Source organism: Cryptotermes secundus, unplaced genomic scaffold (genome assembly GCF_002891405.2).
Source record: "Cryptotermes secundus unplaced genomic scaffold, Csec_1.0 scaffold1016, whole genome shotgun sequence".
Classification (NCBI taxonomy): Eukaryota; Metazoa; Arthropoda; class Insecta; order Blattodea; family Kalotermitidae; genus Cryptotermes; species Cryptotermes secundus.
This window is the reverse complement of record NW_019724759.1, coordinates 186,113-210,427: the sequence shown is the minus strand read 5'-3', so window position 1 is coordinate 210,427 and position 24,315 is coordinate 186,113. Positions and strand designations below refer to the sequence as shown.

Here is a 24,315-nt window from a genome sequence, read left to right as displayed (position 1 = left end):
GCTGTCAAGCATCTCAAAAGATGAATTTAGACAATGTTTTGAAAAATGGAATAAAAGACTAGACAAGTGTATTAGGGTAAGTGGAGAGTACTTTGAAGGGGACTGAAGGTTTGTGCTTAAAATTTGAATAAATAAGTTTAAAAAAAATAAGTTTGGTTTCTTTTGGGTACCCCCTCGTATTCACAAAAATTATCCTTAACGAAACAGGATTCAAACGGCACTAATGCTGTTAACCATTAACTAGTATTAACAACAGAGTGTCTTGCAGCTGTTGCACTCATCTCACTGCAGCATGTGATGTTACGAGGAGAGAGGGTGCATCTTGTTTGGTACAACTGCCAGATTGCGACGTGTGGAAAGCATACCCTAATGATTTTGTGTGTTGCATCCTGTTGCGTGTCATGTACACTCAGAATCTTTACATCTGTTGACACAACAGTTTGTTATAAAAATATACAACTGTAGATTATTTACATTAAAATTTTAAAAACACGACGTGTTTCAACCATTATTTGGTTATCATCAGGTGTATTGTTTGCACTTGGGCACTGAACTTGTTTTTTAACATGGATCCATATTTTGGATATGACTGTGTATAACGCGTGATATTATGCTCGGTAACAAAAATCTTGGTATTATATAGTTTTTAGCCCAATTATGTTTATATTAGATATAATTAGTTAAATTAATATATTGTCTAGTTGAAGGTCAAAATTAAGATTGAAATATGTATGTATATATCTATTAGTTATTTTGCTGGTATACTGGTCACTCTGAAGAGCCTTGTCATTTTGATGAGTTTAACCAATCACTGATACCCTCGAAATTTCTTTTCGGATATTAAAATATTTTTCAAACTTTACAGAATATTAAGGCTATTTAAATTCTGGAAGTTCCAGATTTTCAGAGTTCTCAAAATTTGGGTGGATTTCAGAAAATTTATATATCAGAAAGGTTTCGAATTCTCAAAAATTTTTGAAACATTTTGAATAATTTTGTTTGAAATAAATACATTTTGAAAATTTTAGAATGTGAGAAGTATTTAAATATTCAACAACTTAAATTAGATTATTTTATAAGAAATGCATCAGTTTATTGAAGAATTCTGAAATCCTGTAAACTTGAACAAGTTTCTGTATTCTTAAAATAAATTCAACACATCACTACCACTTAGCTCGTGAACATCACTGGAATTCCATCAGACTATTCATAATGTTCATAATTATCCAATATCGGATACATTTTCTCACAGAGGTTATTAAGCACGTTTTCAAATTGTTAACTAGAGGACTCAGAAAGTTCATTATCTGGAAACTAAGTAATGTTGCATTCGTGAGCATACCTGCTTCATATCCTGGAGGTACCCAGTTCGAAACATGATCAGGAGACCGGTTAACATTGCTTAAGATCTTTATTGTTTTCCAAAGTCCACAGAAATGTTGAGGCAGCACGCGATTTTCTTTACGAAATGTGTAGGAAGCTTCTGTTTGACATTTCCGTTTTACTTATTACGTCGTCATAGCAACCGACATTGTTTATTTCACTCTTTCTAGTTATCAGGTTCAGCAAAGTGGTGAGAGAAATTTATTCTTCTGATTTTTTCAAAACGTGATGTTGTGGGGATACAGTCCAGCTTTGGATCTGCGCCATGAGTGGGAGCGGTGTAAATACAAAGAATCTGACAGTCTGAAAGAATTAAACGTGTTATTAATTGGCTCTGCAGATGGAAGACATATTCTGAAAACATTAGCCCAGACTTACAGACACGAAAACAAACAACGTATTAATTTGTACGTGTATGAAGCAAGTTTGGATTTAATTGCCAGACAAATTATGTTACTAACCATTGCTCTGGAGCCCCCGGAAGAATTTGATTTGCAAGAAAAGACTCGTATTTTTCTTGAGCTCTATGGCAACTCCGTTCTTCGTCCAAAAACCGCTGACTTCATAGCACGGAAGTCTGCGCAGTTTGTACACATGGTTACAGATCTCGATTTCCAGGTACGGTTACAGTTTATTGTTTGTCCGTTGGCTGTGAAACAGCGTTTTAATTTAAGAGAATACAGTGGTACGTACGGTTATATGAGAAGACAGGCGTATAGTCGGGCATGGTGGGCTTGAAAGGATGGGGAAACAGTATTGATTTAGTATCCACGTCGGACTGAGAAAAACTATGTAAATCATAGGGTCATGATTGTCATAGTAACGGCCGAGATTCGAAGCGGGGACTGTTGTATGAAAGAATATTTATTTATTTATTTATCTGCTTACTCCTTGGCTGTACAGTCCTCTTAAGAATCTCAGTCTCCCTATGGCATTACCTATTTTTCTCCATTATTTGCATTTTTTAGCTTACTTTCCTAAAAAAAAGCTTATGCAATTTCATTCCTGTCTGTGTGCCTGAATATCCCCCCTATCAGCTTTTGAATGCCGGAACCAGTCTTTATTAATATGTATATAATGCAGCTGAGCCAATCTCAGCGGCTTACTTCATAAATCCCTCCCATCAGTCTGTGGATCTGTATGCGAAACCCCATGTCGTTGCTAGGCAACGGCTTGGTAAAAACGTTATTCTCCATATGTTCTCTTTCATCTATCGTTATCTGTCTGTATCTTACAGAAATCTCAATGTGGTCCTTCTATCTTCCGGCTCGATTAACCACCCTTTCTTCCTTTTAGGTGGATAATTGCTTAAAATATGTCGTAACTGTGCCCGTGGATGGATATTAAAATCTCGAAAAGAGAATACATTCGGAGAAGGCAGTATGACCTCTACTTACCTTCTTGTGAGACTAGGCGGATGAATATATTTTTAAATTATACAGATCTATGCATCATTGGACGAGTTACAGATTCCGACTACTCTAAGTCTGTCAAATGTAGCATCAAATGTCTGCAATTGTTTGGTGCCTATCTACTGCTGTATGACGTCATATCCCAGAAGACCATTATCTTAATACGCAAATTTCATTTGGAACATTTTTCGACAAATTTCGCACATTTTACGAAATATAAGGAGTAAGGACAAATAACACATATCTTAATAAACTAAAAACAAACTAATTTACTTACCTCACGGAGCAAAGTCAAGTTTGAGAAGCTCATGATTCTTTGCCGTGTTCGGACGAATTCGCATTTGCATCTGAAAACATCTGAAAGTGTCAACTGTGAGTTCAGGAACATGCAATGTGGAATTTGAACTGTTGATAAGAGTTTTCAATAAGATGTGCGTCTGCGACAGATGAATAGTGCAAAGAGCGCATTCATACGCCCTCGTTTTTCCCATCTTTCCACTTTTTTCTTGCTAATGAACGAGAATTGGGCCGTCTTTTGCAAAGCATTATCAGCATTTTTCCTGTTGTAATCGAGGCTCGGTAATAAACATTTATCTACGTCCATGACACACTATCATTCTTGATAAGTTTACAGTTGCAAAGTTTGTCAACAAAATCTGCGCCTTTACGGAGCCCGAGCGAATGGTCCCTATCGTGAGCCACACGAATCGGATTTGCTTCCTCACAACCTATTTCTTAAAGTCCCATTTTAATATTATCCTCTCATATGCTTTAAGCATTCAATTAAACTCTTGCCTTCAGGTCTCCCTGCTAAAATTTTGCATATATTACTACATGATCTGCCCGTCATATCTTCCTTGTTTTAATCATCCTCTGTGGTCTAGTGGTCAGCGTTCCTGGCTACAGATCCAGAGGTCCGGGTTTATTCCCGGAGCTACCAGATTTTTTCTGAGAAGTACTGGGTCTGGAACGGGGTGCACTCAGCCTCGTGATGATAATTGGGAGTTATTTCAAGGAAATAGCGGCTCCGGTCTAGAAAACCGAAATTAACGGCCGTGGGGTTCGTTACGCTGACCACGCGAGAAGCGGCGGTCTCTTGGTCGGTATAGTTCGCTTGCGGACTAAAATCACGGAGTTTTAATATTTATCAAAGAAAGATAATTATGAAACTCCTAGGTATGCGGTTTTCTTTAGCCTCCTATTACTTCTTCCTTCTTAGGGTTCAAATGTACTCCTCAGCCCCTGTTCTCAAACACTCTCAATCGTGGTATTCTGGTTTGTGACATCCTACAGTTTTGTAGGTGTATATTAACGTTTCGGAGGAACATTCCACTCCCATATTCAGGTTACCTACAAGACAGTGACATGATCCAGAAGAAACTGAACGCCCTGTAGTATTTTTCGCTCACGTTGGGGGACCGAGTTCCATAAACACACAAAACAACACGTAAATGTATAATTTTGTCTACTGTAATACTTGAGCCTGTAGTTTGTGATGTCAGACGGAAAACAGAAGCATCCAACCTGAGTTGTTCAGGCGAATTCCAAACTTTATCTGCTCTTTCTTCGTAAATGTAGTTTTGATTTTTTACTTCCATACTAAATATTTCAACTTTGCTGAACTTTCCAAAAATTTATTACTTGTTTTTATAATGCAATTCTATAATAAAATCTGGCAACGAGACATGTATATAAAAGCCATTTCTCTTATGTGTCTAGAATCATTGTGCCTGTCCGTCCCTGTGCTCAAACATTCGTGTTTCTAAAGGCAATTGTTATTCATATATCACAAAAATGTCAATTTGTGTTCTTCTGATGCAGTGTTTGTGTATGAAGGCGTGTTATGTGGCACAGAATTTTTCAAGTTTTCACGACCTTTTTTTTTTGTACCCCCGTATGAGGCTTCACGTGGCCGCTGAAGGCACATCTACCCTCGTGCCAGAACCGCTAGTATAGTGATAATAATTTACTTTGTATTTCGTTAAATATTAACTAGGACTGAAATCTAACTAATAAAAATATTTCATGAGCTGAGATCTTCATGAGAAACCCCCAGTTGCGCAGCTGCTCAAAAGTTTCCCAACATTGTATGGAACTCCATGGTCCATTGTTCTGTTCACAAGAGCCCTCTACTAGTCCCTATCCTGAGCCAGATCAATCCAGTCCATACCATCCCATCCTGTCTCTTTAAGATCCATCTTAATGCTCGTATAATCCGGCAACGTACGTCTAGGTCTCCCTAATGGTCTCTTTTCTTTTGCCTTTGCCACCAAAATCCTATTTGCATTCTTCTTCTTCTCCTCCTCCCCCCCCATTCGTGCTACATGCCCTGCCCATCTTATCCTCATTGACTTGATTGTTCTAATTATACTTGGCGAAGAGTACAAGCTATGAAGCTCCTCATTACACAGTTCTTTCCAATCTGTTATCACTTCACCCTTCTTTGGTACAAATATTCTCCTCAGCACCCTGTTCTCAAGCATCCAGTCTATGTTCCTCCCTTAACGTCAGAGACCAAGTTTCGTACCCATACAAAGCCACAGACAAAATTATGGTTTTAGCTGAAATGTTCTAAATAACATTTTATGAATGTTAGGGAGACTCATAAAAACATTTCAACTAAAGCCCCGTGATAACTTATCTTTTATTTTACTTTTTGTTGAGTCGGCATAGCGACGGACTACTGGCCGGACGACCGGGATTCGATTTCTGGTAGGGGCAAGATTTTTCTTTTCTCCATAGCGTCCAAACCAGCTCTGAGGCCCACCCAGCCTCCTATCCAATGGATACCGGGGCTCTTCTCCTGGGGGTAAAGCGGCCTGAGTTTGAAGCTAAAGTCTCACCTGAATTTAGTGCTGAGGTCAAGAATGGTGTAGCTATACCTCCACTCCCAACAGGTCTTCATGAGATGGTGCTTAATTAATTAATGAAGCTCAGGGACAACTTTACCTTTACCTCCTAAATAAAATTCAGTTGAAGTCTGAAGAGCAGTTTCGGAGACAATGCTTAAGAAGTGACGCTACTCCGCGTTACGAGTCTACGTCGGTCTCTTCGGGCAGGGAACACATGGCATGAACTGACAATGGATTCCTGTTGCCAGGTTGCGCGGATGCCTCTCCTCCGCCTGGATCAGTTGAAGTACAAGCACCGGGACTACCTGGAGAACGTATTCAAGTTCTGGCAGGTGCCCAGGACGAGGTTCCAGATCTTGCAGCACTGGGACAGGCGCGTCCGTGAACATCTGGGCTCTCGGTATGACAGCCGCGTTGGGGTTTTCGACTGGGATTATCACATGAAGCTTCGCCCCGCTGGAGCGGAGCACGTCACCGCCCGCGAGTACAAGAACTGGAGGAACACAGGCGTGGCCTTCACTTGGCTGGATATGGAAGCCACTGAGCCCAACTTGACTTTAGCCACCGCCCCCGTCCGGGTAAGTCTTCAAGTCATGTATTTATAAACGTTCATTTGTACATTCGTACGTTTTGTCCGTTTCATCATCTTGAAGAATGTGTCGATCTCTCCATCTTAACTATGGGCGCCCTACTTTTCGTCGTACCGTTAGTTTGTATATTAAAATTCGATTTGGAGTCCGCCTGTTTTCCATTCGTAGAACGTGATATTTCCAGTGTGGTCTAGATTTTAGAACTTATTATTATTTTCATGGTCGGATTTCGCTTCATGGCAGGAGCAAGTTATTTATATCTACTCCAGAGTGCCCAGACCCGATCTGCAGCTCGCATAGCCTCCTATTCAACAGGTAACGGGGGCTCTTTCCCAGGGGATAAAGGGGCCAGAACGTGAAGCTGACCTTTCACCTCCATCCAGTCTTGAGGTCAAGAATGTTGGAGCTATATTTCCGCTCGCCCCACACGTCTTCATGGTGCGTAATTAAGTACAGGGGCAAATTTAATTTTATCATTATTTAAATTAAAAATATATAATCAATTTAATGTACTGTACATTATTAGTCTTTGTATAGTTATTTCGGCTCGTTCGCAACGAAGAGCTGCGTCTGTCCGTCCGTTTGTCCATACGTAGCAACGAGAGAAATGCTGAATCGATTTTCATTAAATTTGATATTGTAGAATTTCACAAATATCTGCTGACACACTCGAAGTTTGGTTAAAATCGGACAGTAATACGGAAACCATTACGTGAAGACCTACATGCGTTGCTGTGCGCATGTCGAGCATAATTCGTAAAAATTTTATCGGGGTGAAAAAATTTTCCGGCACTACCTGTCAAGATAAGAGAAATCTGTTTTACGTTCAAGACTTTCTTTTTCCTACGGCAATTGAAGACGAGAAACGCGCTTGCTCTGCCAACTTATGCATAACTCGGGAACCACTGGGCTGATTCGGATCAAATTTCGTATTGGAGGTGAATGGGTGTATTTTATGAAGATGGGCTGGAGCGACTTGGAAGTTCTACGTAAGGCTTTATGCCCGTCCGTGCTTTTGCCTGCGCTCTTCCCACCTCCCACAAGTTTTTCACTGCATATAAGTAGGCCGTTCAAAGTTGACCTAAGCTTTATTTTTTAAATACAGAATCAGAAGTTATCATTCATGTGCTGAATTAATTAAGCACAATGCCATGAAGACGTAATGGGGAGTGGCGTTATGCCTTCACCATTTCTTACGTCGGCACTAGATAGAGGTGAGTGGTCAGCTTCACGCCTCTGTTGCTTTACCCCCTGGGGAAAGTCTCCCCGCACATATTGGATAGTAGACTGGTGGGCCCTAGATTCAGTCTGGGCACTGTGGATAGAATATCTTGAGTCAATGAAAGAGCGAATATATTAGAACTGTAACGCCGTGCAAATATTTCTTAAATCTATTTTTATTGCTAGTGGGGTCGGACTAAGTCCCTTGTCCTGCGGCCACTTCTGGCCTATTGTACCAGCCACAGATGATAGGTGAGGGTGATTGTGGAGAATTTGGTGGAATGAATATTGGCAGGGGAAACCGAAGTACTCGGAGAAAACCGGCTCCAGCGCCACTTTATCCACCCCAAATCCCGCACGATCAGAACTGAGATTGAACCCGGGCCGCTGCGGTGGGAAGCCAGCGACTAACCGCTTGAGCTATGGTGCGACCTTTCTTAAATTTTACTTTCCTTCTTTATTTCCTTCCATAATAATGGAGTAGTAGGTAGCTTACTCATGACCGTGCGGTTAGTCGTCGGCTTCCCACTGCGGCGGCCCGGGTTCAATTTCAGTTCAGATCGTGCGGGATTTGTGGTGGACAAAGTGACACTGGTTCAGGTTTCCTCCGAGTATTTCGATGTTCCCTGCCAGTTCACATTCCACAAAATGCTCCATATTCATCTATCATCCGGGGCTGATACAATAGGCCAAATTGCGACCGGTGTACCAAGCGGACTCAGTCTCACCCCACCCCAAGAAATTAAAAAATATATATATGGTATTTTCCTCAATCCGAGTTTCTGTTTAAACATGGGAACCGGAATTTCTGTGTCTGAGATTCAAGTTTCTCAGGGCAATGAGAAGCCTATTCACGAAACGGTGATGGCTGCCTACCAAACTACAAGACGACTCTTCACAGAAGAGGGTGTAATCTTAATGTATATAGGAATTACTGGGCAACACAATGCTTCGGAGGCTGGATCTGTTTGCGTTCTGAACTGGTCTAGTCATTGAGGTTAGCTGTTTCTAAGGGACCCGACATAGTAGGTCTTTCCCCCTCACCTGAGGAGGGAAACAGGTCCGGTTTTTTTAAACGCTGTGTTCCTTAGTTAGTTGACCGCCTCTGTAGTCTAGTGACCAGAGTTCCTGGCTACAGATCCAGAGATCCGGGTTCGATGTCCGGCGCTACCAGATTTTCTGAGAAGTAATGGGTCTGGAACGGGGTCCACTCAGCCTCATGAGGATAATTGAGGAGCTATTTCAAGGAAATAGCGGTTCCGGTCTACAAAACCGAGATTAACGGCCGTAGGGAACCGTTGCGCTGACCACGTGACACCCTCTATCGCAAAAAGATGGCACTAACTTCGCCGACAAGCGGCGGTCGCTCGGTCGGTATAGTTCGCTTGTGGACTACAGGTCACGGAGTTTGTTTCTGTGTCCTCTAGTTTTTAGAATACCGGACGATGGACAGATTTCAAAACCCAAATAATTCTGACTGTTATGCACCATCGTCAGGTCCATTTAGAATATACTTATATTTCTATGTTGATAGCTTAGTCGGTATAACTACTAGAAAGAACTGGTCGACCGCGGACTCGGAGTTTGCTTCCTGGTAGACGAAAGAGATTTCTCTGTCCAGAGCTACCCTGGAGCTCACGTAGTCTCACATGCAATGTTTGCCGTGGGCTGTTAACCGGAGTGTAAAGCGACAGGTGCCCGAAACTGACCACTCACCTCCACCTAGTGCCGAGGATAACAATAGTGGAGCTACAAATGCTCTTCTCCGAACAATTTAATGGCGTGATGCTGAATTAACTTTACGTGTTTACCTCTCTTTTATGAGCCCTGTATCTTATGTTTGTTTGTCCTCCCACTAGATCGGCGATAGACTGTGTCATCATGGCTACCTGGGGGATATCGTCACCGGGCCGTTCCTCGCCTATTGCCTGGACTGCGCGGATAAGGACATGTTGCGAGTCGTGAACGGCGTTCAGTCGAAGCGTGCGGCCGACATTGCCGAGCGCAACGTCTTCAGAATGATGCATGAGTTGCTTTACGGCGAGCCGTTCATTGCTTCCAGGTGTGTCTGGATTCGTTTCGTGTCATGCGTAATATTGTCACGTTGTAGGGGAGGGGGGGCCTTTGAGTATTGCTGGGATCCAAGGCTGGCGGCCATTTCGCACCAACCTCCTAGTCCTCTCTTCACAGGCTGAATTTCAACTGAACACTGAACTCTCACTTAACAACGAACTACTACGTCACGCCACTTCATGCAACTGAACTGCTGACAACATCCTACTCCGGAAATCGACTTACCTTGCTTATAACATTTCAGCACGAACCACATAGGAAACACCTTTTCCATTGTCATAGTCCAACAATACCTCGGCTGTTGCATGCGCATCCGTTGCAAGGGGAACCCATTTACCAAACAGGTGGCCAGAAACGGATTGCACAACTCTGTTGTTCTATTGTTGCGTCCGTTACGGAATCTGCTTAGAGTCACTATTTAGCAACGGGTCTATATACCACAATATATTAAAAGAAAAATCACATCATGTGCTTCTCGTCATATACAATATATACGTAGTTCATTCTATGGAATTACCAACACTGCCGTATTCTGTGATGTGACTTCTCGAAGTTTGGTAGGAGCTAGCTACCGACTTTCCTGAGGAACGTGTTTCTACCATCTTCAGGGCAGAAGACGGTCCTATTTCACTCTGAACTTGGAGGCAGTACATTCCTCTGAAGAGCCTGTAAACGTCTACCAGATTATACGGCGCCACATCCAAGAAGACAGTAACCTTCATAGTCATCACCGTGACAACCTACTTATTTCTTTATTAAGAACTGCGCCATGACGTATGGGGGAGCGGAAGCATAGTTCCACATATTCTCAATCTCGCCGCTCATGGAGACAGGCTTTCAGGCCCCTGCCGCCTTACCGCCGGGGAAAGAGCCAACGGTACCTATTGGATAGATGGACCGCAGAGTCGGTCTGGACGCTGTGAAGAAGACAGAAGCCTGCTTCTTCCGGGAAATCGAAACCTGACTCCCCGGCGGTCCAGCCCGAATGCCCGTCACTCTTCCTCTACTTAAGCAAATCCAACGATACGTGAAAATCCCCTAAAGCAAATTTATTTTTCCTTATATATTTTACTTATTGTAGGCAACATTTTGTGTAACAAGGAACCGCTACGTGTGTTTGTACAAGTCACTGTTGAATAACTTGTATTGCCTATGGAATAGCTCAGTCAGTATAGTGACTGGCTATAACCGATATGTCAGGGTTCAAATCCCGACAGATGGAAGAGATTTTCTCTTCTTCACGGTGTCCAGACCGGCTTTAGGTTTCAGTTACTTTCTTATCTGATGGGCGCCAGGGTCTCTTTTTTCCGCAATAGAGCAACCGGGACGTCATGCTAACCAGTCACCTCCTTCTAGTGTCGAGGTTAAGGCTGCGCGGAGCTCCAAGCCAACAAAACTCTTCACGTTGTCGTGCTTGATCAAGCACAAGGACAACTTTGATTTTATTTGTACCGCAGAAACCCACAGTCCCAGTAGGACAGAGGGACTTGCGCAAGACAGTTTCCGGCTTGCGTAAAGTTGGACTTACATAAAGGTTTGCGAAAACCTAGTCCTTACTAAAATTGGCGATTGTCTGTACCAGCCGAGCTCTGGACCATAACGGGATGAATGTGCTAATGGTGACAGCATGACGGCAGTGTTACCTGGTTCTACGCTAGACGTCGCTTACTTATCCTCTACCAAGGTTACTTACTGCTTCTGTGTGATGTCACGGCATATTGCAGATGCCACATGCAGACCCCAAACTGGCTGGAGCAGGAGTAAAGCTCTTCACTCCAATTCGAGGGATACTCTTTATGAATATCGGCCGAGACATCAGCTCTAATAAATGAGGTTTCACTCAGTCCCTACAGACAAATTCCAAGGTAGTACCTCGTTTAAGTCACGACCTCTTCCTTCCAAATTCTTTCCAATTCATCATTCATCTATCATTCTATTATTCGACGCTATAGTCTATCGAGATGCTGGGAGGTGTATTTGATCTTTAGTATAGGCACATGACAAAACATGTTGCTGTCAAATTAGGTGACCAAGGAGATGAGACAATGAACAATTCTCGGCCAATCCATGCACGGCGGGAGGACTCTGTGATCCTTTTGCTGCACAAGAAAATGCAGACATGCTGTTCCCCGTATTGTGAGATTTCTTGTGGGCCTGGCTTAATGGTCGCGCTATCCCGGCATTTGATGGAGGTACTGAGGAAAATTTTTAAAATTCTCAGTCATGATAGCCGACGACCCGACTGGGAATCGAAATGACTACTTCTCGATTACAAGCCTAGAGCATTACTGCTAAACTAACTCATCGTCTGGTTTGCAGCTGATGTGGAACGCGGGCTCATCTCTAGCACATAGCTCACAGATCATAGCTCATCGTGAGCTGATTGTTTAAAAGTAAGGCGAAGTTTAGAAAAACTCTTTATTGTACTAATTAGGGCCGCGCCATAGCTCAAGCGGCTAGTCGCTGGCTTCCCACCGCGGCAGCCCGGGTTCGATCCCGGGTCTGGTCAAGTGGGATCTGTGGTGGACAAAGTGGCGCTGGGGCAGGTTTTCTCCGAGTACTGCGGTTTCCCTTGCCAATCTTCATTCCACCAATTGCTCCACAATCACCCTCACCTATCATCTGGGGCTGGTACAATAGGCCAGAAGTGGCCGCAGTACAAGGGACTTAGTCCCACCCCACTAGCATTAAAAAGAAATTATACTCATTGATTCTTTCCTCAACAGGCAGGCGAATGAAAGCAGTGAAAGTGTTGTCATCACAGAAGTCACAGATGTAGTGAAAAGGATGCAGGAAGACTCACGCGATCTCCTTGACTCCAGCAGCTGCGAACGGGACCCAGCAATCAATGGAAAGAGAGAAGCTGCGTTTGCAAAAGAAACGTATTCGGCAATTCCCATTGATTCTGCCGAAGTGATCTTCTTGCCAGTGTCGGCTATCACGGATCTTCCGCGCAAGGACAAATACAAGAACTTCTTTCATATCATCACATTGTCACAAAAGATGACTCAGTTTCTCACAGAAGACCTCATGCGCCTGGCTTGCGAAGGAGGTCTTCTCGTCGTAGAGGGGAAAGTATTTCTTCCTGAACTCAGGAAGGAAAATTTGATCGAGTTTGCTAAGAATTTAAATTCCACAGCAGAAGCTTGTCACTGTGTTCCTGCAACGGAATTTAATCCTTTAAAAGATTCGGTGGCTATGTTCAATGTGAAAAGAACCTCAAATCCTACTTCACTCTAAACTCTCACATGAATACAGGCAGTATCTGTTCACTTTTAGTCAGAACAAGGGAAAACATTGCCAAGAAATTAATATTTTTTAGGAAAATAATTTCTTTTTTAAATCCTTATTAGCGGGTTTATGTTTATTTTGACCCCCTGATTCGGATATGAGCCGCAGTATTAATATTTTTTCTTGAGAATCCGTATGAATAGCATGTGATTACAGGTTATTAATCTTTATACCGAAAGTAAAAGTTAAAGTTGGCGATGTGCTTATTTAAACATCCTTAATTTCTCCACAGGAGATGAGCTCTCAATTATATAAGATAATCTCACGTTTCGTAGCTCTCAATTTAAGCAAAGTATAAACACAACAGCGCTGTGACAATATTATGTGTATTTTTGTCTGTTTATCTGTCATATAAGACACAGTTACCAAGTGGTTTTAGTCGTTAAGTATGTCGCTTGACTGTCCTCGCTTATCTATGACTTCCTGTGAGCATGTCTTCAATGTGACTGCGCGTAGGCTGCACCTCCGTGTGTTTTACTTGTGGAAACTGCAAAGTAATTCCATGGAATAGAATCTTTTTTGAAAACCCAATAATAGCTTAATTTGCCCAAAAGTTCTCCAATTTTCATTGAACCCAAACGCTCATTTCCATGATGATTGCTGCATATATTATGGTAAGAGACGCCGTGTATTCTGGTAGTTCTGCTGTAGTTTCCGACGGATATTCTCCCGCCATCGTCAAGTAGAATAGTGCACAGAAGTAAACCGAGCGATGAAAGCGTCGAAGGGTGTGGGGAGAGAGACACCCCCCCCCCGCTCGGGGTGTATGGTCTACCACATTACAAGGCGACACAAGCCGGAACACCACAAAATGAATCTTCACCGCCGTCACGTCTTATAGAGAGTGTCTCAGAATTAAATGTATATGTGTCGACTGAACTCTGAAGATGGTTTTACTATATTTCTCCGAAACACTGACAACCATTGACCATGCTACATGATGTCTTGACCCAGCAGACCTCAATATGAACCGTGCATTTTGAGAAATCAAATTTTGGAATAGCTTACTTTTGCCCTCGTAACAGCGCGCCTAGCGGCTTGCATGTTCCCGCGCTGCATGGGACCTACCGCGGTTTTGCGAGTCGCTAATTGGAAGTGTATTGAATTTCTTTTGAAAATGGCGACGGTGTTAAGTATGCACTCCACGCCAGACTGCGCACAAGGTCGACACCGGGTTATATCCTTAAATTATGGTTAGTTACTTCAAACGAGGCAAGCAGCTTACAGAATGAATAAGGAACAAGCCAGCGGGACTGGTATCAAGGCAAGCGAACTCGAACAGCACTACCCTTTATTGCAGGTAAGAAAACAGAAATGTTTATCCTGAGGTCAGATTCTGCATTATTTATATTTCGATAAGATCAGTTGGAGCGATTATGTGAGAAATGAAGAAGTGTTATTTAGTGTCAGTGAGCAGAGGAATATCCTACACGAAATAAGAAAACGGAAGGCTAATTGGATTAGTCATATCTTACGCGGTAACCGCCTTCTAAAAGTAGTTATTGAAGGAAAGATAGAGGGGCGGATAGAAGTGACCAGAAGAGGAGGAAGAAGACGTAAGAAGATGCTGGATGACCTTGAGGACAGAAGAGGATATTTTCATTTGAAGGAGAAAGCTCTAGATCGCATCAAGTGGAGGCACTGTTTTGGAAGAGACTATGGACCTGTCATCTGACAGATTACTGATGAATGAATGAATGAATGAATGAATGACTTTTGGATATTTACATTGTGGTATATTTTTGAAATATTTAAATTGAGGTATGGCTTTCGGATATTCTGCTGACGTATGAACATGGGATATTTTACTGAGATTTGAATTTGGCGTACTGCGGCATTTTGACATTTATGTGGATGCATGACTTGGATAGTTATGCTGAGGTGAGGTTTTAGGATTATTCATATTGAGGTATGACTTCGGGATATTAATATTGCGGTATGACTTAGATATTTACACTAAGGCATGAATTCGAGATAATTAAAGTGAAGTATGATATTGGAGGCGATATGTTCCTCCGAAACGTCGGTTCACTTTCAACGGACTACATATCGTTATATCCCAGAAGATAGAATTCGTCACAATCACCGCTGTAAGAATCTCAGAACCTGCACAATAATGGCCGAAGTCCTATAGCCTGAAGAAGGCTAACCTATCTGACTTTGTCCATTATGCATGGCCAGTATTGGCATCAACTGGTCTTTATCAATATCGGTCTCATATCGGACATTGCTGTAACTTTCAACCACACAGTGGCGTAGTGTTTCTGTTTTCAAATGTCATTGTGTAGTGACTGGCTATGTACTTGAAGGCTAGAATGCGCTTCCCAGCAGCGCCAAGAAATATTTCTCTACATCCCCGTGTAGAGACCGCCACTGGAATCAAACCAGCCTCCTGTGTAATGGATACCTCTAGCTACTTCCCAAAGTGTAAAGCGGTCGGAGCGGAAGGCTGACCGCTTGCCTAACATACTTTCGCAGCAGTATTGTTTTCACAGAGCAAGTCCGTCAGCATTGTATCCAACCTCCCAACTTGGAGGACAGAGTCCCTGTATTTATGAACCCCAGTGACAGGGTGTCCCAGTTATATTCCCAGGCACCAGGTTCCATTTTCGTGGCCTCCCACGACTGACAGGGCTATTCTAACCCGCCTCCACAAGGGAGAGACAATTCTAAAGTTTTCCTTGAAAATCCTGAGCCACTTAGCTACGTATCGCCTCTGCCACTTAAGATATTTCTGCAAACTCGTTAACTCCCTTCACCTTAATTTGCTGGTCCTTCGTCATGGCGCTGAAGGACGAGCGCAACCAACCTTTGCAGTTTCCTTCTGACCATAATTAAGACCTGAACTGAACAATGGATTCAAATTAGTCTCAAATTCTGAAACAAAATAAAGCAAAAAATTTAAACTTCTTCCTGTGCTCAGTTCAGTACTACGACATGAAGACGTATGGCGTGACCGGAGATATAGCTCCACCATTCTGAACCTCGACTGTAGATAGAGGTAACAAGCTTCATGGGACGGTAACTTTAACCCAGGGGAAATAGCCAGCGGTGCCCACTGGATAGGAGGCTGGACGGGCCTTAGAACCGCTCTGAACGCTGTGAAGAAACGAAAAGTTTCTTGCCCCTGCCGGAAATAGAAGTCTGATTACCATATCTTACAGCCCGCGGCCTGCTCACTGTACTAACAAGAGCTATCCCCCCCCCCAAAGAAGCAGATAGGTAAACCTGCGAATATAATGAATAAGCAGTCGCGGAGAGCCGACAAAGGGTGGTCCTATAGCTTGGGGTTGGGCGTGGGGCTAACAATTCCTCACAGTAAAAAATAAACCTGTTACGAAAATGTACACAAAGCCTCAGACGCTCTCAGCCACTGACTCTCTGGATAGGCGACCTAGGGCATAGAAAATGGACAAGAAATTCGGTACTTGGAAAATAGGATTGGATGGTATGAGCTGGATTAATGTGGCTCAGGATAGGGACCAGTGGCTTGTGAGTACGGTAATGAACCTTTGGATTCCATAAAATGCAGGGAAATCCTTGAGTAGCTGCTCCTCAAGAAGGGCTCAGCTTCATAAGTAAGTAAGTCCCAGTAGGAGTAAGAGGTTCTCTTCTCCCTTACGTCCAGACCGGTTCTGGGTCCCAATGGTACCGGAGGTTCTTACCCCGGGGTAACGGGGCAGGGGCGTGAAGCTGACCGCTCACCTCCACCTAGTGCCGACGCTATGAACAGTGGAGCTATATGTCCGCTCCCCCCTACTTCTTCACGGTGTGGTGCTTAATTAATCAAGGCCAGGGATGACGTTACCTTCACCAAGTTCCTTCATCTACAGGGGCACACTCCTAGAAATGAAAGTGTTGGGGCGCTCTAGAATAAAGAAATTAGCACGAATCACGCTGTGAGGTTCTCACAGCGGTGGTCATAAAGAGTTCTTTCATTTGAAAGTTACCTGACGTTTCAAAGGGACACGTCGCTTCCATCTTCAGAGTGTAAGTGTAAGCCAAGTGGAGAGGCCTTGCCGTAGCTCAGGCGGTTGGTCGCCGGCTTCCCACAGCTGCATCCCGGGTTCTAGCCCAGGTCAGGTCATGTGGGATTTGTGGTGGACAAAGTGGCTCTGGGGCAGGCTTACTCCGACTACTTCGGGTTCTCTTATCAATTCTCATTCCACCGACTGCTCCACACTCATCATCTATCATCCGGGGCTGGTACAGTAGGCCGGTTAGTGGTCGACGTTCCAAGTGGACTCAGTTTCACCACACCTCAAGAAACCCCCCCAAAATTGTAGAAAACTATCCTGAAGCACGTAGCAAGTAGCGCCTGACCCTGAATATGGCGGTGACATGATCCTCCGAAACGTCAGGTAAATTTCAACGAATTACACGGCGGTAGAATTCTTCGTAATGCGAGGTTTCTCCTCTGTTTACATAACGCCAGTTTCGTCCTTCAAATGCAGAGCTGTACGATAACTATTCACGGAAAGCGCACTCGGCTTTTGAGGACGCGACGCTTGAAGCAGGAAGGTTATCATTCTTACAATTGCATTGGACGTAGAAGCTTTAATTAAAATATTTCCAAAATTTGTATCTTTTTTTCGGGAATACGAGTATAATGTTCTGTTATTGAAGAGAAAATTTCTTTTACAAAAACAATAAGCAGAACAGGGTCTTTACTACATTTCAATGGTAGTTCCTTGTGTCTCACAGGATTGTCTCAAGAAATCCTTATCTTGGTAGATCCCTCGGCTAAATGGAGCACAGCCTCCTACCTTGACTACAGCCCTGGCGACACGCCTTAGGCGTTCTAAATGTTCCACGAAATTAAGTTTACGTCAGTCGGTGCAGCGATAGGCTACAGGCTGGACGGCCCGGTTTCGATTCCAGGAAACGCAAGATTTTTCTCTTTTCGGCAGTGTCCAGACAGCTCCTGGGGTCCACCCAGTCTCCTATCCAATGGGAAATCAGGGCTCTTTCTCCGGGTGTAAAGCTGCTGGGACTTGAAGCTGACCACTCACCTCCATCTAGTGCCGAATTCAAGAAAGTTGGAACCATACCTCCACTCCCCCTATATCTTCATGGCATAGTGTTTAACTAATTAAGCACAGGGAGATATTTACCTTTAGTTTACATAGTTTACATTTCGCCATGGAGAAATTTACGAAGAAACTTTTAACATTCCATTTTGTTCATGTAACCATTTTACCGGAATTGAGTTTCATCTCAGAACCAGTGGTAATGTAAACGTCCCTAGTGGCTTCAATTCGAACTCTGCACTCATTCGGAAATCCGTTTCATCGTGTTGTGATGATAACGCCCTATGATGGCTGACTCGGCTGAATTTTGTATAAAAACGATAAACAATGACGGTAGACTTTTCTTACAGTGCTGTTTGTGATCCACATCTCTAGCGAGAGGCGTCATACTTACTTGTCACTCTTCTTGTTATTGTGATGAATGTCGTATTGACGTCTTCAATATCATCATCATTCCTAGAACCAGATTATTCAGTCTGTTAAGGATGTCACAAAAGAGAATCCTTCCGTCGTTTCATACGTCATGATATTTACATAAAATTAGGCACGGGGTTTAGATTGGTAATTGGATTTATTGGTCTCTTATAACTCGTAAATACAAATAATTATAACGATATCGCGAATCTACGCACTTAAAAATCACTACAGCTTACTCTGTGTCACTCTATTGTAGCCTTCACTAGTCCTTGTTAGGTTACGTTTCCCACAGTGGAGGTTCTTCTGCTTTCGTGCTTAAGTCGTTGCCGGCTGCCTGCAGTCCCACATCTCGTCCTCAACTGTCGACTCTCAGAGTCAGTGTTAATTTACGATTGGCGGTTTACCGCCAATTAGTTCAACTTGGCGTCAAGCCTCTTGAGAATCACGACCAGAGATTATTTTTCGACTGAACCCTTGCGGTTACGTAACATCCTCTCTGACAAAAAGATGGGGTTATCTCTTATAAATATGCTTGGCCTTTCGTCAAGTGTTGAGACTCTCAACTTCCTCATCATTCCTCGCTATCTAGCATCGGCACGGACCGCATGGAAAAGACAGTTTCCAACAATGACTCTGATTGTTGCGTGCGTATCTTTTGTTGCGGAAACATGTTTATCCAGCCGTTGCCTCGCAATGAATCGTGTAATCATGTCACAATACTCTTTACTCTTCTGCATCTTTCTACAAATTTTGTTACTTCTTGTGAAATATGTAGATATCTCTCAATTTCCTCGTTTCTTTTACTGCCCCAAATGTAGTATCTCACAGTTTACGTTATGAAATGCATTGCGGCCGACAGCAACCCTCCCACATGAGAGGATCAAAAGGAACTCATTCTGGTGTCAAGGTTCTGTCACGTGTATTAGTGACAGTTCTTGCATGGACCAAATACACCACAATACAGAGAGCCTCTGCAGTTTGCACCAATATCACATACGCACATCCTCACCCTTGAAACTGTCCCATAAGCTAAGTAATATCAATAGGAAGATCCTCTGCACAGCAAGAAAGAAAAAACGCTAAAAGAAGATTTACGAACTTTCATACGCTACGCCCGCCATCTTAACTCTGAGATTCGAGTTCCCAACGGCCTAACAGAAAATTTCTCTATGCAAAATAGGTAAACATCTGGCTGTTGTGGACACGGTAATAAACTTTCGGGTTCCATTATATTTTGTGAAATTCTTGAGTAGCTACACGACTTGTGGCTTCGCAGTAAGAGTTCAGCTTTATGGAGTTAGTTTAGTGTAGTTAGTTAAAATAGGTAAATATAAAGTTGTCTCTGGGCTTAATTAAGTAAGCAGGGGGCCGCGCCATAGCTCAAGCGGTTAGTCGCTGGCTTCCCACCTCGGCGGCCCGGGTTCGATCCCTGGTCTGGTCAAGTGGGATTTGTGGTGGACAAAGTTGCGCTTGGACAGGTTTTCTCCGAGTACTTCGGTCTCCCCTGCCAATCTTCATTCCACCAATTGCTCCACAATCACCCTCACCTATCATCTGGGGCTGGTACAATAGGCCAGAAGTGGCCACAGTACAAGGGACTTAGTCCCACCCCACTAGCAATAACAAAAAATAATTAAATAAGCACAGCGACATGTAGACGTATGAACATGTGGAGTTATAAATCCACCATCCGGCATGGGCGATGTGGAATAGAGAAAGATCTTTGCCGGGAGTCGAACTTCGGTCGTCATTCCTGGTGACTGTCGCCATATAGACTAAGTTATCCCGGCCCCTAAAATCTTCTCTGAGCACTTAGCTCTATCTGTGAGATTTTCATACTGAAATAGTCAGTGACAAATGAAGTTGGGTCAGGTTTAACGTGTCAGGGAATAAGAAATTTGCTCGCATACGAGTACACGCATGTCTGTGCACAATAAAGAGCAATCTAGGATTTTCTAAGTGACCAAAATTAAGCCACGTACAGCTGCTGGTCCGCAGACTTCCAGTTGAGAACCGTTAAATTAGCTATTCTCATAATCTCCTAGGTTTTCCCAGTAATTAATCTGCTTCTTCTTAACAGTTGAAACCCGATGAAAGTGGACAGCCGACTGTACGGGTATATCACTTCACAGCGGGCTTCAAAAATGGAGTGGAGTTTGATAAAAGAAGGCAAGAACAAAGGTAAACATACCCATGATTTGTAACTTTGCAATTACTTTGAATTCTGTTACTTGTATACACCATAAGTTCATAAACAAAAATAAAACTTGGTTTAGGTAATGAAATTCATATAGCGGTCTTCTCCTTTATGACACCCTGTAGTCTTGTAGGTGGAACCATCTTTTCAGAGGAATATGCTATTTTTATCTTCAGTTAATAAGAAGGCAGACGCTCATCTTCAAAATTATAATATTTTCACGAGTATGTGTGTGACTATAGACGGGGTTTGGATTGATGAATGGATTTATTGACCACTTATACACACGACCCATAAGTACAAGTAATTACAGCGCCTCCACTAATCTCCACAGCACCAGTTAAGCCTTTTCCAGTCTGCTGTCTTCACCAGTCCTTCCCTGGCAACGGCTTTTAACATTGGGGATTATTCAGCTTCACGCGCTCAGGGAGTAGAACCCGGACCTCTGGATCTGTAGCCAGGAACTCTGACCACTAGACCACAGGCGGCCCCGAGAGAGACTACATAAAATAAAATATGCTGTTGCGTGTGTATGTAATAAGGCCACGCCATAGCTCAAGCGGCTAGTCGCTGGTTTCCCACCGCGGCGACCCGGGTTTGACCCCGGGTCGGGTCAAGTGAGATTTGTGGTGGACAAAGTGGCGCTGGGGCGGGTTTTCTCCGAGTACTTCGGTTTCCCCTGCCAATCTTCATTCCACCAAATTCTCCTTCATCATAATCACCCGGGGCAGGTACGATAGGCCAATCAGTGGCCGCCGTGCCAAGTGGACCCAGTTGGACTTCACCCCTCACTAAGCGAATTTTTTATATGTAATAAAATATGGTTTTCGAGTTTGTTATGTAATGATGTCGTTTGTATATAACGCCATTTTATGTCATCAGGTGTGTTTTTTCTTGGGTAAGTTGTAATATGTGCAAGAACTCTTCTGGATCTTCGTAACTAACTCGATGGAGCTGAGAACTTTTTGAGAAGCCGCCAGTTGTGCAGCTACTGAAGAATTACCAAAAGTTTTATGTAACCCGAGGTATCATTATCGTGTTCACAAGAGCCCTCCACTGGTCCCTATCCTGAGCCAGATCAATGCAGTCCATACCAGCCCATCTTATCTCTCTAAGATCCATTTTAATATTATATTATCATTTCTTTCCTTCTAACTTTTCTGCCAATATCCTACATGCATTCCTTTTCTCTCCATTCGTGCTATATGCCCTTCTCATCTCATCCTCCTTGATCTGGTCATTCTAATTATACTTGGCGAAGAGTATAAATTATGAAGCCCCCTTCTTTCTTTCTTTCCTTCTAACTTTTCTGCCAATATCCTACATGCATTCCTCTTCTTTCCATTCGTGCTATATGCCCTTCCCATCTCATCCTCCTTGATCGGGTCATTCTAATTATACTTGGCGAAGAGTATAAGTTATGAAGCCCCTAGAACTTCATACGAGTATGTAGGGAAAAATTCCCATTAAATATTTCTTGAATATGTAGTGCAGCTTAAATGCAAGCAAATATAACATTCTGTTAGAACCTAGCATGTTTCATAATAATTGAAAATTTCAACAGTTTGCACTTGCAATACAGGGTGTTCCGTTCAAACCTCCTACATTTTAATTAATCATTGCGAACAAATTGTGATAAATTATGGATTATAATTAACACTAGATGAAAGAAAAACTCAAAGAATTTTATTTCCGTTTTTCTTCTGTGAATCTACAGTATCAGGCCGCGTATACCTTGATATGTTAGAACAGTTCCTGTATCCTCAGGTAGCCGACCTGCAGCCTAACGTAATCTTCCAACAAGATGGAGCCCCCCCCCCCATTGGGGTCTGGATGTTCGGAGGTCCTTCAATGCCACCTTCCAAGATCGCTGGATTGGAGGTGGCGGACCAATTCGGTGGCCAACAGGTTCACCGGACCTCAATCCGCTCAATTTCTTCTTCTGAGGTTACGTGAAGGACCGTGTGTTCGTGCCTCCAGTGAATAACCTCCCAGATTTACTAGCCCGCATCCGTGAAAAGTTTGCTGCTATACCAATGGACATGTTGGAAAGAACGTGGCAAGAAAGAGATTTGATATTGTTCGTGCTACCAACGGTGCACATGTAGAGATTTATTAGTGTGTCGAATAAAATTGTTTGAGTTGTTCTTGTATTTCCTGTAGCTTCATTTTCCTGCCATTCATACTTTCTGTTCTAAGATCTGATAAAATATGGGAGGTTTGAATGGAACACACTATATTTAACAAAGAAGTGTCTATATTAACTTAATTCTCAGCGATCTGTCCCTCTGTCTGCCTCATATGCTTTTTAAAGCGCCACTGGATAGAAACGCTTTAAAGCCCAGTGGTTAATATATATACCACCTGCTTCAACACGCTAAAACACTGCGTTCAACCCACACAGTGTATCTGTGTTTTCCGCGTGGCTCTCTTTCCACAAACAGCATTAACCGGTTGGGCTTCCTAGCGGAGACGTAATATTTTTCCTGTGAGGTACGAACTGAATTTTTATATATTATTTAGAATAAATTCAGACATTAAAGGGCTAAAATCTTATTTCAGAACCAGATAGGCGCTCCAGATCCTTAGGGTAGCCCGGGGAATAACCTGCGCTTATTAAAAGGAAATTATTACACTCCAGTCTCGTGAGTTTGTTCCTACAAGCGTCGTTGTGGGGAACCATAGATGTGACGTCTGAAGGTACGAAAATAGCTTCCTCGAAATGAAGCGTCTCCCCCCCCCCCTTGCATATCTCTGATTAATTAATTGAAAGAGACTCTAAAATTCCGGAAACGTATGCTATAGGCATCGCAGCGTCGACTTTGCCGAAGGATAGAGGCAGCTCTAGAGTATTGTGATTATGCGTATTCTATTTAGTTGTCTTTCCAGAACCTTTAAGTTCTTAGTGTACACATTCAGTTTGTGGGTCAGTGGAAGGTTTATCTATCTGCGGAAAGTATAGATAGATATGGGATTTGTCAAGGTTTTTTCCAATTTTTGTCACTAAAACCTGTCAAGTTTCATAGTTAACAACATGCTGAGAAGCTGCCTTATATTATGCCCAGTCATGTGTTTATTTCCAATTTCATAGGCCGCACTAAGTCCATCTGTGACGTTTCCCGAACTATGCCCACTGAGTTTCATCGGTCACTCAACTTACACCAAACGTATGAAAGGGTGGGGATACTTGGGCATTTTCAGTAAGTTCCCCAAGCTAAAAAGGTGCTTCGTAAATTCCGAAATTACTACATTTGTCTTCGACCATTCGATCTTTTGGATCGTGGGTTCGTATTCCGCTTAGGACACGTATTCATGTTAATTGTTAAACAACAAGATAACCATCGAGTGTAACAAAGTTTTGCTAAAATGCTGAGTCAGTAATATCGCCTTACATACTTTGGTCCTATAGGATCATCTTCAGAGGGCCGTGTAACAAAAGAATTTCGTCTGCATGTACATCGAAAATTATATCTAAAATTCTGCAATTATATTATATTTCTTCTAAGTGTAAGAAGAATCCATTGCTTTTGTTGTGGTTGTCCTGGTTTTAGAGATGTACTCTTATATTCATTTTTGCATGAGCTTCTTATGAAGTTCTTTGTCGGTAGCTTTTCGAGTATGTGTTATTCTTCTTAGATGATGTCGGCAGGGCATGTAGCACGAATGGGGAGAAGAGGAATGCATATAGGATATTGGTGGGAAAGCCAGAAAGAAAGAGACCACTGGGAAGACCAAGGCGTATGTAGTTGGACAATATAAAATGGTTCTTAGAGAAATAAGAAGGGATGGTATGGATTGGATTAATCTGGCTCAGGATAGGTATCAGTGGAGTGTTCTTGTGAATACGGT

General features: G+C 42.9%; 2 protein-coding genes and 1 long non-coding RNA gene across 3 annotated transcripts in view; 2 read left to right on the top strand and 1 right to left on the bottom strand.

The window, feature by feature from the left end:
- LOC111862969 overlaps window positions 1-3,287 on the bottom strand; it is a 7,581-nt gene extending 4,294 nt beyond the window's left edge. The window contains exon 1 of the long non-coding RNA XR_002842520.2: window positions 3,073-3,287. This is a non-coding gene — a long non-coding RNA (uncharacterized LOC111862969). The remainder of the gene's footprint in view (window positions 1-3,072) is intronic.
- LOC111862968 (dynein assembly factor 3, axonemal) lies at window positions 1,344-13,533 on the top strand. Its single transcript, XM_023848861.2, has 4 exons — window positions 1,344-2,001; window positions 5,896-6,225; window positions 9,318-9,520; window positions 12,258-13,533. The coding sequence occupies exons 1-4, from the start codon at window positions 1,612-1,614 to the stop codon at window positions 12,769-12,771; spliced, it is 1,437 nt and encodes a 478-aa protein (XP_023704629.1). The 5' UTR covers window positions 1,344-1,611; the 3' UTR covers window positions 12,772-13,533.
- A 475-nt stretch (window positions 13,534-14,008) lies between these two features.
- Window positions 14,009-24,315, top strand: part of LOC111863012 (multidrug resistance protein 2) — a 48,481-nt gene continuing 38,174 nt past the window's right edge. Inside the window, exons 1-2 of the mRNA XM_023848944.2 lie at window positions 14,009-14,122; window positions 20,350-20,450. Of these exons, the coding sequence (XP_023704712.1) occupies window positions 14,051-14,122; window positions 20,350-20,450 (173 nt within the window). The 5' untranslated portion in view covers window positions 14,009-14,050. The remainder of the gene's footprint in view (window positions 14,123-20,349; window positions 20,451-24,315) is intronic.